At 39.2% G+C, this 13,676-nt stretch overlaps 1 protein-coding gene across 4 annotated transcripts in view; it reads right to left on the bottom strand.

The window, feature by feature from the left end:
• Positions 1-2,653: 2,653 nt before the first annotated feature.
• Positions 2,654-13,676, bottom strand: part of LOC111563987 (inactive phospholipase D5-like) — an 84,086-nt gene continuing 73,063 nt past the window's right edge. For all 4 annotated transcript variants that reach the window (XM_035944960.2, XM_055018766.1, XM_035944961.2 and 1 more), the window contains exons 5-10: positions 13,412-13,539; positions 12,783-12,980; positions 8,605-8,741; positions 8,299-8,464; positions 8,112-8,202; positions 2,654-7,179 (exon numbers count right to left, since the gene is read on the bottom strand). In XM_035944960.2, coding sequence (XP_035800853.2) covers positions 6,629-7,179; positions 8,112-8,202; positions 8,299-8,464; positions 8,605-8,741; positions 12,783-12,980; positions 13,412-13,539 — 1,271 coding nt within the window. In that variant the 3' untranslated portion in view covers positions 2,654-6,628. The remainder of the gene's footprint in view (positions 7,180-8,111; positions 8,203-8,298; positions 8,465-8,604; positions 8,742-12,782; positions 12,981-13,411; positions 13,540-13,676) is intronic.

Below are 13,676 nucleotides of genomic sequence, written 5' to 3' on the forward strand. Positions count from 1 at the left end.
CAGATAATACAAGTACACAAAATAAAGTTTAAATACAGTTATATATTCATTACAATCTAAATACTAGAAAAGCACTCAGAGAATTCAGTACTCCACCAAGGCTGTTCATTTCCCCATATAGAATTGTCAGAAATGCAGCATGTTTCGGCCAGGTAAAGTAATTTAATTGCTTAGTAATTTGATTATGTTGATTGGTTGTAGGTAGGTTGGGAGCTGACAGCATTACCACCCATTTAGGCATGTCTCACTGTGTTTGGGACCATGCGTTTGCAGCTGTGAGCTTAAGGAGTAAGTGTGGTGATATTGTGTTGTGTACAAAACCTATGGTTTATATTTTAAGGGGAGGGGTGTTACAGCCTGTGGTGGCCATGTGTGTTTGGAATTGGACTTTGCACAGCTTCTGTGTCTGGATGACTTGTGGGGAGGTGATTGACTACACCTGGCCGAAGTCTGAGCTCCAGATTACACCTGGAACTCATGAGGGGTGATTAACTTGGAGCTCCAGACCTGCTCCCAGTCCTGGTCCTCCCCGCCTCCTAACACATCGGATTGGTCCACCACGACTCCTCCTCTTAGAAGACCCCAGCAATCACCACACACTAGTACAGGGGTAGCCAGCACGGTGCCCGCGGGCGCCTGGTTACCCACAGAGACCATGTGAGTTGCCCGCAACACATGTTCTAAAAATAACACTAGTCACCATGAAATTCCTTATAAAAAATTAGTTGCTGTTCTTTTTAAATCAAAAATACTTACATTAATGCGGATTTCAAATTACAATATTTATGATAATTTTTTTAAAAAACAAAAACGTCTTCGGTGTAAATGAACTTTGACCTTGTCCGAGTCAAAGTTCACTGCGCATGTCAAACCACCACGTCACTCTTTGCTGCAGCGTCCGGACGCAAACACTGGGAAGCTAAATGTGGTTTTTACACCCCAAAACATGACAGAGAAGTGAAAGAGAAAACACTATTTTCACGATGACTGGGAGGAAGAGGTCTTTTTCACGACAGTGAAAGATAAATGTATGTGTCCTATTTGCTGGGCGACTATTGCACAATGTGGAGAGACGCTACTTTAGCCACCACAAAGCTTCCATGCTAACTAGCCACCTGCTAGCGCACATAGACTGGATGCGCACTACGGACAGAAAAGCCCGGGACTTAAAGGCATCTTTGGCATCTACTACGCAACGAAAAGTTTCTTCGTGGAGAAATGTAAATGTACCGTTAGAAAAGCTTGTTTTAGTTACGACGGACAGGGCTCCTCCATGACGGTCGCCATGCAGGCTCCATTGTACGATGCAGAGGTGATCCAGACTTCCCAACATTCCTACATTACCACTGCATCATTCACCAGCAGGACGTATGTATGTACAAAAGTGGCCGGATTTGATCATGTGATGACTCGTGTTGTGAAGATCATAAATGGCTCCAAAGCCAAACAACCAGGACATTGAAGGTGCTGCTGGAGGAGCTGCAGGCTGAACATGGTGACCTGTTACTACACAGAAACCCCATGGATCAGCAGGAGACCAGTTTTGCAGCGTTTTTTGTCACTGTTGGCCGAAATCAAAGAGTTGATGCAGTCCAAAGGGGAAGACACCTCGCTGCTTGAGGACACTGAATGGATTCTTGCCCTTGCATTTTTAACGGACATCACTGGGAAACTGAACCATCTGAACTGTGAGCTGCAAGGTAAAGGTAAGACACGATGAGCTCTGCAATGCCAGGCTTCCCACTAGCACACATTTACAGACAGAGAGAGAGGTAAAACATGTTGTCATTCAAAACACTGTGCCATTACACAAAAATGTGAAAAATAATTTGTTGAAAACGTTTAATGATTTGTTGTTATGATCTGTTAAAAATGTTGCAATGCTGGTGAAAAATGCTGGTGATCAGTACTAATGTGATAGGATTCATTTCAAAATGTGAAAGAGTTGATTTTTTTCTTACATAACTGATAATTTGTACAAACATGAGACAGAGTTCATGAATTGTTCAAAAATGTTACAAAGGTAGTAGTTTGTATAAATGAAGCATGATTTGATGACAGTTAATGATTTCCTAAAAATGTTAGAAGTGACAATTTGTACAGAAATGTAACTGGTGTGATTTTGAACAAAATGCTGCAAATATGCTGATTCATACAAAACTGCCAAGAAAGATATTTACAAAAGTTTCAGAGATGGGATACCCCTGACTTTTAAATATTGGAAGAGATTTCCATATGTGTGTGTGTGTGTGTGTGTGTGTGTGTGTGTGTGTGTGTGTGTGTGTGTGTGTGTGTGTGTGTGTGTGTGTTTCCTACCGTCATTGTTGTGGAAATCGTCGTGAATAATTATTGTAAGGAATAATTAACATAAATGTGATCAGACAGTCTTTTTACATATTATTTTCATTATTATTATTGTTTAAAGATGATGGCGCAAGTTTGCTATTGAGGAAGTTTGTATCAAACAAGATGCCCTTCATACTACTCAGTACCCTTGAAGTTGCTCTCAGGTTCAAAAAGGTTGGGGACCCCTGTACTAAGGATTACCTTCTGAGGTAAGCCACCCTGCTTCAATTAACAGCTTGTGTGGAAAAAAATGCCAAGTCGCTTGTATCTAAACAGACAAACGCATCCACACTGAGACACGAAAAGCTAAGATACTTATTTTTTATTAAGAGTAAAAACTTGAATGATTGGACAGTTCAGTAGAGTGCATTAACAAGGGTATTCAATAAATATACATTCCTTCTGTATCTTTAAAGGTATATAAGATTTCATTATTAGCATCATCTCTAGAAAGGCTTATAGCTACTGTGCACAGTTCGTAAAGGCAGGGCATGCAAACAGCAGTGATGCCAGAAAAAGTCAACAAAATAAAGGAAGGCAACATTAAAAAGCTTTTACGGTGAGTATTTAAAATGAACCCCTCAGTAATAGTGCTCCATTCTCCGAAATATTAGCTTATATTATCTTCCCGAAACCCATCTACCCTTCAGACCTCAAGAAAAATAGTATTTTTACACAGTTTTCACCAAGAAATTGCTCAGCTTTTTCTTTAAAATCCCTGGAGGGATGGACAGACATACAACGCAGAAGAAGTGATGCAGATAAATTTGTTTTTGCTTGGAATCTGTAATTAGCAAGTAGGAAACTGTAAACTGTTTGATTTCAAACCTTGGCATCTGTGTTCTCTGTGATCATAGCTAAAATAATCTGGAACCTTAACAATAATTGGAAAATAGTCACTGTTTTTCAAGATCAAAATAGTCTGAAAACAAATAATAGACCCTGGAAGGTGCATTAGCAGCATTCCTGCACTCCGTTTCACAATCATAGATAATAGCAGCGTAAACTAGTGAATCTGACTCCAGTCCAGCCGTCAGATTAGTGATACAATGAGGAGACATAGTGCTAAACATGTGGATGTTATTACTGAGATAATAACATACAATATATAATATTCATTCTGTATGCAGAAACTAATATATAGATGGAACTGGTAATTGTGTTAGTCCTATAGGATTATTATTATCAATGAATTAGTGGCTCATAAGGAGGGAGAAAGTGTTACGATACACACACAGCAGCAAAGGAAAGATTTTTTTTGTTTGTTTTGCATGTTAGTATTACATTATTCTTGCTTGAGAACATTGATGAAAATTCCAATTTTATATTAAATTTGAGCAAAATTACTAACATTCCTTTTTATATTTTAAATGAAGTGGCACACAGACATATGACAAATTAAAGGAAAAACCTTCATAAGGTGTTGGGCTACCACATACTGCCAGAGCAGATTCAGTGCATCATTATTTTGAGAAGTCTCTGGAAGGATGAACAACATTCTTTCAAAACTTATTCTCACACTGAATCCTTTCCATACTCATCAAACCATTCAGTGACCCCCCTTGTGACTTTTAGATTGTAGCATCCTGAAAGAGACCCCTCCCAACAGGATAAAATATTTCATCCTATAAAGGCGGTAACAACTTTGTATTGATTTCCAGGGAACATTCCCACTAAAGAAACAAGTGGACCAAAATTATACCAGCAAGAGTCACTAGATCTTCTCACTATAGGGGTCAAGGGCTTAGATTGTTTCCTTTAATTTGTCATCTGTGTGTATAATCAGTAAATAATGTGGATAAACTTGTACTTGATCAATGCTGACTATAAGAAATTAAATCATATTGCAACAGATCAGCCATCCAGGTCATAGTAATCCTGCAAGCTTCAGTAAAAAGCAAGTAGACTTCTCTTTAAGGTTCTTTTAAACATAAAAAAGAAGGTTTAGGGTACTGAAAGAACCAAAACTTTCTCTATTAGGTTGAATTCCATTTGCTTTTCATTGAAATTTGTAGAATTTTTCATGCCATCCTCTAGATGGCAGAAGTTATCCATAGTGATGAGCTTACAGCTGTGAAATGATGTGTCTCTGATTGACCATTTCTTTAATCTTTCACTACTATCAGTTATTTGGCTTCACACATTCTTGCTATATATAAGAAACATGTTTTGACAACATCTGTACAGTGGCTTAGATTCGACCTTCAGCACAAACAGGCCAGGCACAAATACTGTTTACATAAATGCTCTGAAAAGTGGTGAAACCCTGCATTATTTTAGGGCCACAGTTAATGAAGAGCTTTGTTAGATTAAGCTGTTGATTAATTGCTTAATTGTTTGTAATTTTTTCAAGCTCAAATTAGGTCCAAAAACTTACATATTGTTATCTTAGAAAGCCCCAAAAGACCAGCAAATATTAAAAACCGAGAAACTAGAAACAGGGAGTTTTTGGTGTTTTTGTTCTAAAAAATGACCAATCAGTAACCACCCATGTATTTTCTGTCAACCACAGTGACTGTCTGTAAATCTTTCTGCTTTTAGCTCCAGTTTCCTGACAGCATGACATTTTCAAATGTTCATCCTGTTGAATGAATTCAGACAAAACGTGCTGCTTTCACATTAAAGCACTAACCATAACAACCTGTATAACGTGGATAAAAACCTCACTATGTAGCTCTCTCTGGTAAAGTTCTCATGTTTGCTCCAAATATTGGCTCTGGAAGTTATAAAATACTTCTACATTATTATACACCCCACAAGCATCGTCGTTAAAAGTTGTAGCAAAACGTGTGTAAACTGACATGCAATCATTCAAAAGCAAGTGAAAGTTGCTACAATCATCTGAGTCCAGTGTAGATTAATTATTCTGCGCTCACAATCCTATAATTTTAGCTCGGCCTCTGCGTGGTAAAGGGAATATACGGTATAATCAGTCACAAGCATGACATTACAGGCCAAAATGTCCTTGAGGTTAAACTGCAACAACTGTCGAGCTCTGTTAAAAATTCATTGTATTGATTTGGCTGACAACAGAGACCCTCTGGCCCCTTCTTCTAACTGCTCCTTCAGTATTTGTTCGATAAGTCACAACATTGCATTTGGAAGGATATTATGGATAACCATTCTCTTCCTGCTCTTTTCCAAGATTTGTATGCGGAAGCAGCAATGATTATCTGTAAGGGTCCTTTCAGATCAATAGCCCCTTTTCCTCTAGGGGAAAAAACACCACACCTTTCTTTGATTTAAACAAGTGAAGGCTGTAGTTTTTTCAATAGCAGGGACTGATGGGGAATGCATGGCCACAGCACAACAGATGTATCATCTAATTCAATCACAGCCTCCGTAAAGAGACTCATTTTAATATGCACCATCCTGCGGTGGAGTGATGCATCCATTTGCAGCCGTTTCCTGGTACTTAAGGTAATGACAGTGAAACATGGTAGACACAATTTGATCAATGTCTTAGGGCCCCAGATCCCCTACTCTAAATGGGGTTGTTTCCAATACAAGAGTAGTAAAACCAGTGTTCAGGGTTTAACAGTTAATTGACAGGTCAGATAAGGTTGTCTGTTTCCATTAATGTCATTCAACTGGACTTTTCAAAAAGGACTTTCTGGTTGGTGTAGAGAGCTGAAGTTTAAGCGTTTTAATGTGCTGTAGCTCAGTCTGAATACAGCCAGAGATGCACATAACTATTTACATGAGGCCAAAGCTTTACCTACGGAGAGGCAATAAGAGATCTACCACAACTAAAGCTGTGTGGTAAATCTCAACTATTTGCAGAATATTTTTTATATTTGTTGTAGGAATTGTAGCAACACATGCTGCATCGCCTCTTCACAGGCATGCAGGTGTTATTCCCCCTTTTTAAGGGTGATAAATGACTGCCACAAATGGCTGAAGTGACATTTAATGCTCAGGCAATCAATATAGTTTCATGTGTTCCCTTTTCCATGAGAGACCTCAACAAGGACAGAAAAAAGATTAAATAAGTCGCAAGGTTGTAAGGTAATATTCGCATATAAATTAGTCATTCTTTATCCTTCATGAATCGCCAGAAGTGCCTGACTGCAAAGGAGCCTTTACTCTCCTCCGTAAGTTCTTCTGTGTCCTTGATCAAGTCCTGCAAACCTGATGACACTTAAATCCTCAAAGTTTTAGTTTTCTACAAAATGACAATAATAAAATGCTACAAAGATCCATTGATAGAAGTCCATTGCCCCTGGAGGACAGCAGTTCTCCAGATGCTGTTTGGTGAAAACAAACCCACAATGCTTTACAGTCACAGAGATCCGTTAAAGATCTCTCTGAAGCCGCTGCTCTCAGTGGACTGACTGGGTAGATCTGTTGGATTGTCGTGGTTGCTACCTTTGATTTGTACCTGTCCATCATCAAAGTGGCTCATTTTGACTTGACCCCTCTCTTGGTAACTGTCCACAATTGGCACAAGTCCATTGGCCAGGTCTTGGTGACTAACTTTACTTAGTCTGTCATCATGGTGTCTTGTTTTGTCTGATGTCTGTCTATCAACTTTGTGACGGTTCTTCATCGGTGCAGGTCTGTTATCATGCGGCCCTTTTCTGATAGGCACTGGTCCACTGTCTAGGTGGCTGGCTTTGAGTGGCACCCGCCTGTTCATCTGGTGCTTGTTGCAAGCAGGGATTTTATTAGCCTGCAGGGAGCAGGTGTAACTTGAAAACCAGTCCCGCTCGAATGCAGCCTGTAGCTGCTCCACCACTGTGGAGTTCCTCTCCTCGATGCCTTCTGGCTGACTGATCACAAGGCCGGCTCCTGCATTAAAGGTAAACTCGTTCCCCACCCAGTCAAGGTTACCTGTCAGGACAGACAAAAAGACACCAAACAGAGTCAACAAACAAGACAAAAACAACTTTGACTACTGAGTTTATCAGACCATCAGAGAACTCGGGGGATTATTCAAGGAATCTTATCAACCTTCAACAGCTCAATTCAGACAGGAAGTTGCTGAACAAACCTCTAATAACTCAACAGGGGTTTCTGCAGGAAACTTTTGTGTAGGCCAAAGTGACACTTTACACAAGTATTTACACTTCATTTATTATATTTTATTTAAAAACTTAGTTCATTTTGTGACAGAGAAATATTAGGGCTATTAGGTCCCAAACAGAGATCTACAGGTGCTGACTTTCAAAAATGGTGACATACACCCTTTTATAGCATCAAATAACTAATCAAAAACAAATATATCAGAAAAAAATGCAGCAACTGCAACTATTAAAAAAAAAAAAATCAAAAACTCTTTTCAATGCAATTATATGCAATGAGGGTTGCATAAAGTTGAAAAAAATCAAACACCATCACCTCTGATTAACATTCTATTTCTTGTTTGTGTCAATGATTCACAAAAATAGTGTAAAAAAAAAATACAATTTGTGGTAATAAATTGTCAGTGGATCTAAACTGTGGCTATAAATTGTGGAGTAGCTGCACCATATATGTTCTTATAACACCGAAATAGGAATTTTCAAATTACAGTTTGTGCATTGATTAAACAAATAAGATAGAAGTTAAGCTAGATGGTGAAAATGAACGCTTATTGGGTGTGTTGAGTGTATTTTTGACTTGCAGAGAGAGCCAGGTTCAGTGTTTCCTTCTGCCTAATTTCCCTTTTAGATATTGATCTTCTTAAAGAAGAACTGTTCCTTTAAATCCACTGAAAAGTAGATGTGCACGAAGTGAGCAGAGACATACGGTCCACAGTCATAAAGTCTAGTCAATGAGCTCACCTAAATAAATGGCTCTGTCTGTAACCATAAACCTGTTGTGGTTTATTCCCTGAACGGTGCCGTCCCTCTGCATTCTGGGGTTGAAGAACTTCTACACACATACACAAATACACACACAGTGATGCAGTAAGCATTGATAAAGTACATCTACAGAGTCGAAAATAGCTCACAGTGGCCTTCAACTCACAGCCTCCAGCGAGCAGTTGGCCTGCTCCATGCACAGACTCCTCAGGGACCAGATGAAGTTGAAAGTAAGTGGATGAGTCTTTTCCCAGAAACTTATCAGCAGACGGACCCGCACCTTCCTCAGGATCAGAGCCTCTCTTATGAGACCGTCGATACGAGACCAGTACCTTGGCACCAACAAAGACACAAACATGGGCACACAGCCAAAGGGATACGGAGTCTAATCGTCCAAATCAAAGCTGGGAATCTAAGCTTTTAATGATAACTGCCTGCTAAATCATTGTACAGCGGCCGAGCGGCCTCTAACCTGTGGGTCCTGCTGCCGAGGAGCGGCAGGTAGTCAGTAATGGAGATGTATATGAAATGTCGAGCCTCCTGGATGACCCTGGAAATGGCTTCCAGATCGGTGCTGCGATCTTTAGGGATGAAAACATCTGGCGAACTCTGTCAAAAGGAGGTAAGGCAGCAAAGATCGTTAGGAAGTGCTGTGGGTCAGAGGGTGCACAACAATGGATCCTTCTCTAAAGAAACAAACAAATAAGCTTGAGAGCAACAATTTTAATGACCAAAGTGACTCAAAGGAGTCTTTATATGCAGATTTACAGCAGTGATCATCAACACTGTTTACATTATCTCATCTCTCATCATCATCGTTCACCTAAATGACCATTAGAAAATGACTGTATTCCTTTTTCAACATATTCTCCTTTAACTTCAATGCACTTGGTCAACCGATGTTCAAGCTTCGGTATCTGTAGCAGAAGGTCACATCCTGAGACTCCAGAAACTCCTCAACAGCATGCATGACGTCTTCATCACTTTGAAAATGGCAACTAACCAAGTGGGATTTATGACATTTGAGTTTTTGTGGACAGTTACATAAGGCTTGATAGTATACAGTCAATGGGAGTGCCTTGTTTGTGGGTGAGGTCGGGCACTTTCTGAAATACGATCATACACCCCTTCATGGGTGATAGCAGTGACCTCTTTCAGCAGGGTAACGCTGCCTGTAAAAATTGTTCAGGGATGGTTTCTAGAACCATGACAAAGGTTTTCAAGGTGTTGATTTGACCTTCAAATTTTCCATAGCTCAGTCTGATGGAGCATCTGCACAGTAATAGGCAAGTGGTGTTAATGTTGTGGCTGATGGGTGTAAGTCTATATTTACAGTCTGCACATTTTAGGTTAGAGCTCCTTACTAAAAAACCTGAATATGCATGTCTGATTTCAGCTGTATTGTAGATAGTTTCTCACAACAGGCCTTTTTCACTCCAGAAATTTTGAGTTGTCATTCAGTAAAAGCACAGATGCAGCTGATGGTTCTGCTCCATTTAAAGGTCCTGCAGAGCCGAGGTGCATCCACACAGGTGTCTGCAGTTATTTTGCCTGATTAGACCTCCTCTGAGGACTATACAGATTGTGCTTCACTGACGTCACCCACACTCTCCTGCTGTACCTGTTAAAGTGGAAAAAATCACACCTTTGTCAGTCTAATCGATGACCTCACAGAAATCCCAACATAGAAGAACCCAGCTTCAACTGGAGCTGAGACTGCGCTCACTTCATATATATAGGATGGATGTTAGAGATGGGAAAGGTTTCTATGGTCTGTAAGTGACATCTGGCACTCAGACTGAAATATTTTACTGTGATAATAGCAACACCATGTGTTTTTAATTAGTGTTTAATCACTGGGAACAACAGTACTTGATTGGTGTGAGGCACTCAGATTTCTTTGTTTTTTTATCACAGTATTATGATGCATTCAATGTACCTCAGAACGAGGAAGTCAGATCTTGAAATTCCACCATTTCTCAAACTCCACACATTCATTGGACTCTGTTGTATTTCTATGAACAACATGTCCACAGACACGTAGTTCAGCTAACTAAAAAAACAGAAGCAGAAAATCTGGAAAAAGTACATTGTCTAATATTTTTTAACATTAAACTCCTTAGAAGTAGAGAAGCTGTATTAACTTTCATGTTACTGTGGAAACTACTATTTTGGAGGATGACATTAAATGCTGAGGTTGAGAAATCTTTCCTGAGTTGCTAAGTGGAGGAATTTTCTGTGATTCTTCCCAGTCAGGTATGGGAATTTCCAAATTTTGAGTTGCCATGAAATGCAGGTTTTGTTAACCTCCCAGTAGGATATCGATGCATTCAGATAGTTTCATTTTCCAGTCATAATTGCAAATTGAATGTTCATGTGAATGTTATTTACGAATCAGAAGCTCATAATTCCAATAATTCCAATATGCTGTGGCTGCATCATGAATCTGGTCAATCAGCAGAACTCCAAACACCTGTTTGTGACTCAGGCTGTGTCTAAAACAAAATGGAAGGAAAATTGGATTGTCTGTAGGGAGTGCACTACTTTCTAATCACATAATACAATTTGTGTCATTTTATTGAGGCAAACATTTACACACTTGTGAAACAGAAAAAAATAAATGTCAAATAAGAGTGTGCGCTCTTGTACAGTGAGTCATGAATGGGGTGATTTTAGCTCCAGTTCTGGTAAGTCATGATAGCGACTTATCAATAAAATATTGTGGAAGCTCAGCAGTGTGTGGGTTTTACCGTTTTCTTGCTGAATCATGAGAGTGAGTCAGTACACTGAGTCCTAGAGCTCTGAAACTAGTTCATTTCAACAGCCTGCGGTTGTTTATAATGTTATTAGTTACACATGTGCTTCTTGTGATGCCACATATTAAAATAATTTAGTGGCAGTAGTCCTTGAAGTGAAACATCTAAATGGAATGAGCCTTTCATTCACATGACTTATTACTTGTGTGCTTTTCATGATTGATTATGTCCAAATGGCAGAAATAATGACTGTTAGTTCCTCACATCTCAAACACAGAATGTCACATTTAAATTGTCTGTTCTTCACTGAAAAAGAAAATTCTTGGACCAACTTAATTTAATTGCTTCAGTTGTTTACAAGTTCATCCAAATAACACTAACAAGTAAGAGTAAATAGTTTACCTGAGATGTGTACCTAAATCACTTGAGTCCTTTCAAATGCTGCAATTTTGTTTTAGGGAAAGTCAGTGTTTCCAAGTTTTCCAACCTGAGTATTTGTTTTACTCAAATGTAAATTGTAAAACATGATTTTGTCATTAGACTTGCTGTTCTATACTCGGTGATACTAACAAAGATTGAATTACAGCAGAACATTTTGAAGAAACGTATATGTCAGATGCACAGTGCTAAAGAATAAATGAACCTAATTTTCACTCTTTGGCTGAAATTCAAATACAAAAGGGACAAAATGTAATTTCTAGTTGATAGAATCCATTAAACTGCCTCAACTAAATCAGAAAGATAAGAGAGATTTATGCAAAACTACTTCAACTGTAGTTGAAAAACACTTTTTGCAGTCTCACTTCAAATGAAATGAATTACACAAACAGTTAAACACTTAGTTTTATTGCATTTTAAATGCAATATACTTCAGAGTGGAAATAGAAGGAAAATGAAGGCTGATATCTAATGTATTTTGTGGTTGATTACTTGTGCCTATAAAGTATCGTTTTAGGTGACATATACAAACGAATGATTGCAGAATCAACAAGAAAAGCACTCAGACAGCGCAGTACTTCATCAAGGCTGCTCAGTCGTATCATTTCCGACAGCTGAAATCTTGAAAAATTTGTGGCAGAAATCACGGCAACATAGAATGTGGCCATTTAATATAGATGTACCCACAAACAAAATGACCTTGCGCTTAGCACATGTATGTTTTATGCATGTGTACATGATGTACGAATACCAAATTGTGTGAGCTAAAATATGTAGTGAGCAGCAGGAATTGATGGGACTCAGAAATTAACAATTTAATCAATTGTTCCTTGTATTAAGTGTTAATTATTAGTTATAGTTAAGTATTAATTAACTGATAAGTCCTGATAAGTCCGCAGCGGAGGATTTGTAGTAAGATCGCAATCATGTGATCATCAGCAGGCAGCTGACGTAGCATTCATTTGTTGTCATGGTTACAGCGACGCCGTGCCGCTATCTCACAATGATACAGACATCTTTAATAAATCCATGGATCCAGATTATAAGTCACATTACCACCAAAATCTAATCAGGTGGTCCTTGTGCCATTTCTGACTTTCCCTGATATTTTCATCCAAATCCGTTGGTCCGTTTTTGAGTAATGTTGTGCACAGGCAGACAGATTAACAGAAGGACAAATGTACGCCAATCGTCACATAACTACTTGGTGGAGTAATAATGAAGTCAAAAACTGGCAGCTGTCTACTGTTTTAAGTGATCTGTTTATGTCAAATATCTCTTTGAACATATTTTGGGGGCTTTTGCAATCCAAGCCTTTCCTTCTATAAGTGTCATGAACCTTGTCCTTCCACCATTATTTCAGACATTGTGCGGGCATTACTGTGAAAAAAAACAATCATTTTTTTCTCCTTTGCGTTAATGTAGAATACAAACTGAAGCTGTAATCGCCACTTACAGAGATGTAGGCCTGAGCTTTGGTGCTGTTAAACGTGAGCTCCAGTGGTTCGTCCCTGTTGTAGAGGGCAAACAGGCGCTTGGACCAGAAGGATGGGATGAAGTCTTTATACTGGAGCCCCCAGTAGAGGCTGAACACTCTGTGGAGGTCCAGAGCCAGACAGCTGCAGTCGTACACCACCACCCCCAGCTCCTTCCTCTGGAGAACAAACACAAACCTTTTAGAGAACCGGAAGCACAGAGATGGCAAACATTTACATCAGTATATTTGTAATTATCCTCGTGAGTGTTGTTTTTATTTCCACCATCATCAGCAAAAATCCTGCCCATCATCTCCATCTACGTTTCTCTCTGAGTCACATTAACCAGTTTTCTTATTTACACACTTACATTTTGTAAGTCTGAGCCAGTGGACCATTATTGAAATTGCTCTCTAATTAAATCTTATGTAAATCTGCAGAGTTGGACAGAAAATGACACCAGACTGTGTGAAAGATAACTAATAACTTCAACAGGAGGACTGAATTGAGATGATTTGTGAAGTTACAGATTGTATTGTTTTCTGCCGCAGCCTGTGCTAAAGTGTTTGTGTTTCACTGTGTGTCGTGGCGTGTTGTGGGTCTACGATACTGTGGCTAGAGATCTCCAGTCCATGCTGGCACTGCCGAAGTAGAAATGTTTCCTGTCGACCACCCAGAAGGACGAGTGGAGGTTGCCTTTGGTCAACGCTGTCATGTTCACATAGTGGACCTCAGCATCTAGAAATGAAAAGTGAGAGCGAAAGAGAGAACAAAAAAGAGATTAGATAAGAGACAGGAATAAATACAAAGCATGTGAGGCAAAGAGAAAGATAAAGATGGATGTGGCTGCAGGCGGAGACAGGATAAAGCAAGAA

The sequence above is a fragment of the Amphiprion ocellaris genome, chromosome 16 (genome assembly GCF_022539595.1).
Source record: "Amphiprion ocellaris isolate individual 3 ecotype Okinawa chromosome 16, ASM2253959v1, whole genome shotgun sequence".
Lineage (NCBI taxonomy): Eukaryota > Metazoa > Chordata > Actinopteri > Pomacentridae > Amphiprion > Amphiprion ocellaris.